Raw genomic sequence first — 761 nt, 5'->3', positions numbered from 1 at the left:
GAGGAGGACGACGACGACGACGACGACGAGAAACGGCAGAATCGAGAGGCATACGCGGCGAGCTAACAAGAGCCCCGATCTTTGGTGGCAGCGATGCGGGGCCTTGTGCAGTCAGACGACGGGAACGTACGCGATCGCAACAGGGATCATCAGCGAAACAAATTCGATATCACGATATATCGTCGGCGTCGATATCATCGAAACGAATATCGTCGAGAACGGAAAGGCAACGTGGACAAACCGAAGGATATTGGACCGCGTCACGAGTCAGTGGCGTGGGCCGTCGACGGGGACGATCGTCGTCGGGACGGACCGGGGACGTTAACAACGTTCCCGAGCTTGTGTCCATGCGGCTCGATCCGCCCGAATTCACGGGACCACCATCCACGTCGTACGATTGGAACAACGGCAACGACCGCTGCTACTCGTCCTCGGGCTTGCCTCTTCATTTTCTTCCGCGCCGATCTACCACCGCGGGAATCTCTTTCTTTCGTTTCCGACTCTCGGTCCCGTTCGTTCGTGGTTCCGAGATTCTCCAACGGCAACGACAATTCACCGCAGTTATCGCGTACGGTGTCCATCAACGTCGATTCTTGTCGTCGGTTCGACGTTGCTGCTCGATCGAGCAAGGAAACGGATCCGAAACCAGAAACGCCACTGCCTTTCGTGTCTCTTACGACTCGGTTTACCGCAGCGAAGTGCGCCCGCGCATTCGCACGCTCACCAATATTTTGCAGAAAAAAAGCGGTGATTGTCGCGTA

General features: G+C 56.4%; 1 protein-coding gene across 1 annotated transcript in view; it reads left to right on the top strand.

Moving 5' to 3' along the window:
• Positions 1 to 468, top strand: part of LOC112213486 — a gene marked incomplete at its 5' end in the record, with an annotated part of 887 nt that extends 419 nt beyond the window's left edge. The window contains one exon of the mRNA XM_024370254.2: positions 1 to 468. This exon is cut by the window's left edge and continues 419 nt beyond it. Coding sequence (XP_024226022.1) covers positions 1 to 325 — 325 coding nt within the window.
• Positions 469 to 761: the final 293 nt, after the last annotated feature.

The sequence above is a fragment of the Bombus impatiens genome, unplaced genomic scaffold, assembly GCF_000188095.3.
Source record: "Bombus impatiens unplaced genomic scaffold, BIMP_2.2 scf_0675, whole genome shotgun sequence".
Taxonomy (NCBI): domain Eukaryota; kingdom Metazoa; phylum Arthropoda; class Insecta; order Hymenoptera; family Apidae; genus Bombus; species Bombus impatiens.
This window is presented reverse-complemented; position numbering and strand designations above follow the sequence as displayed.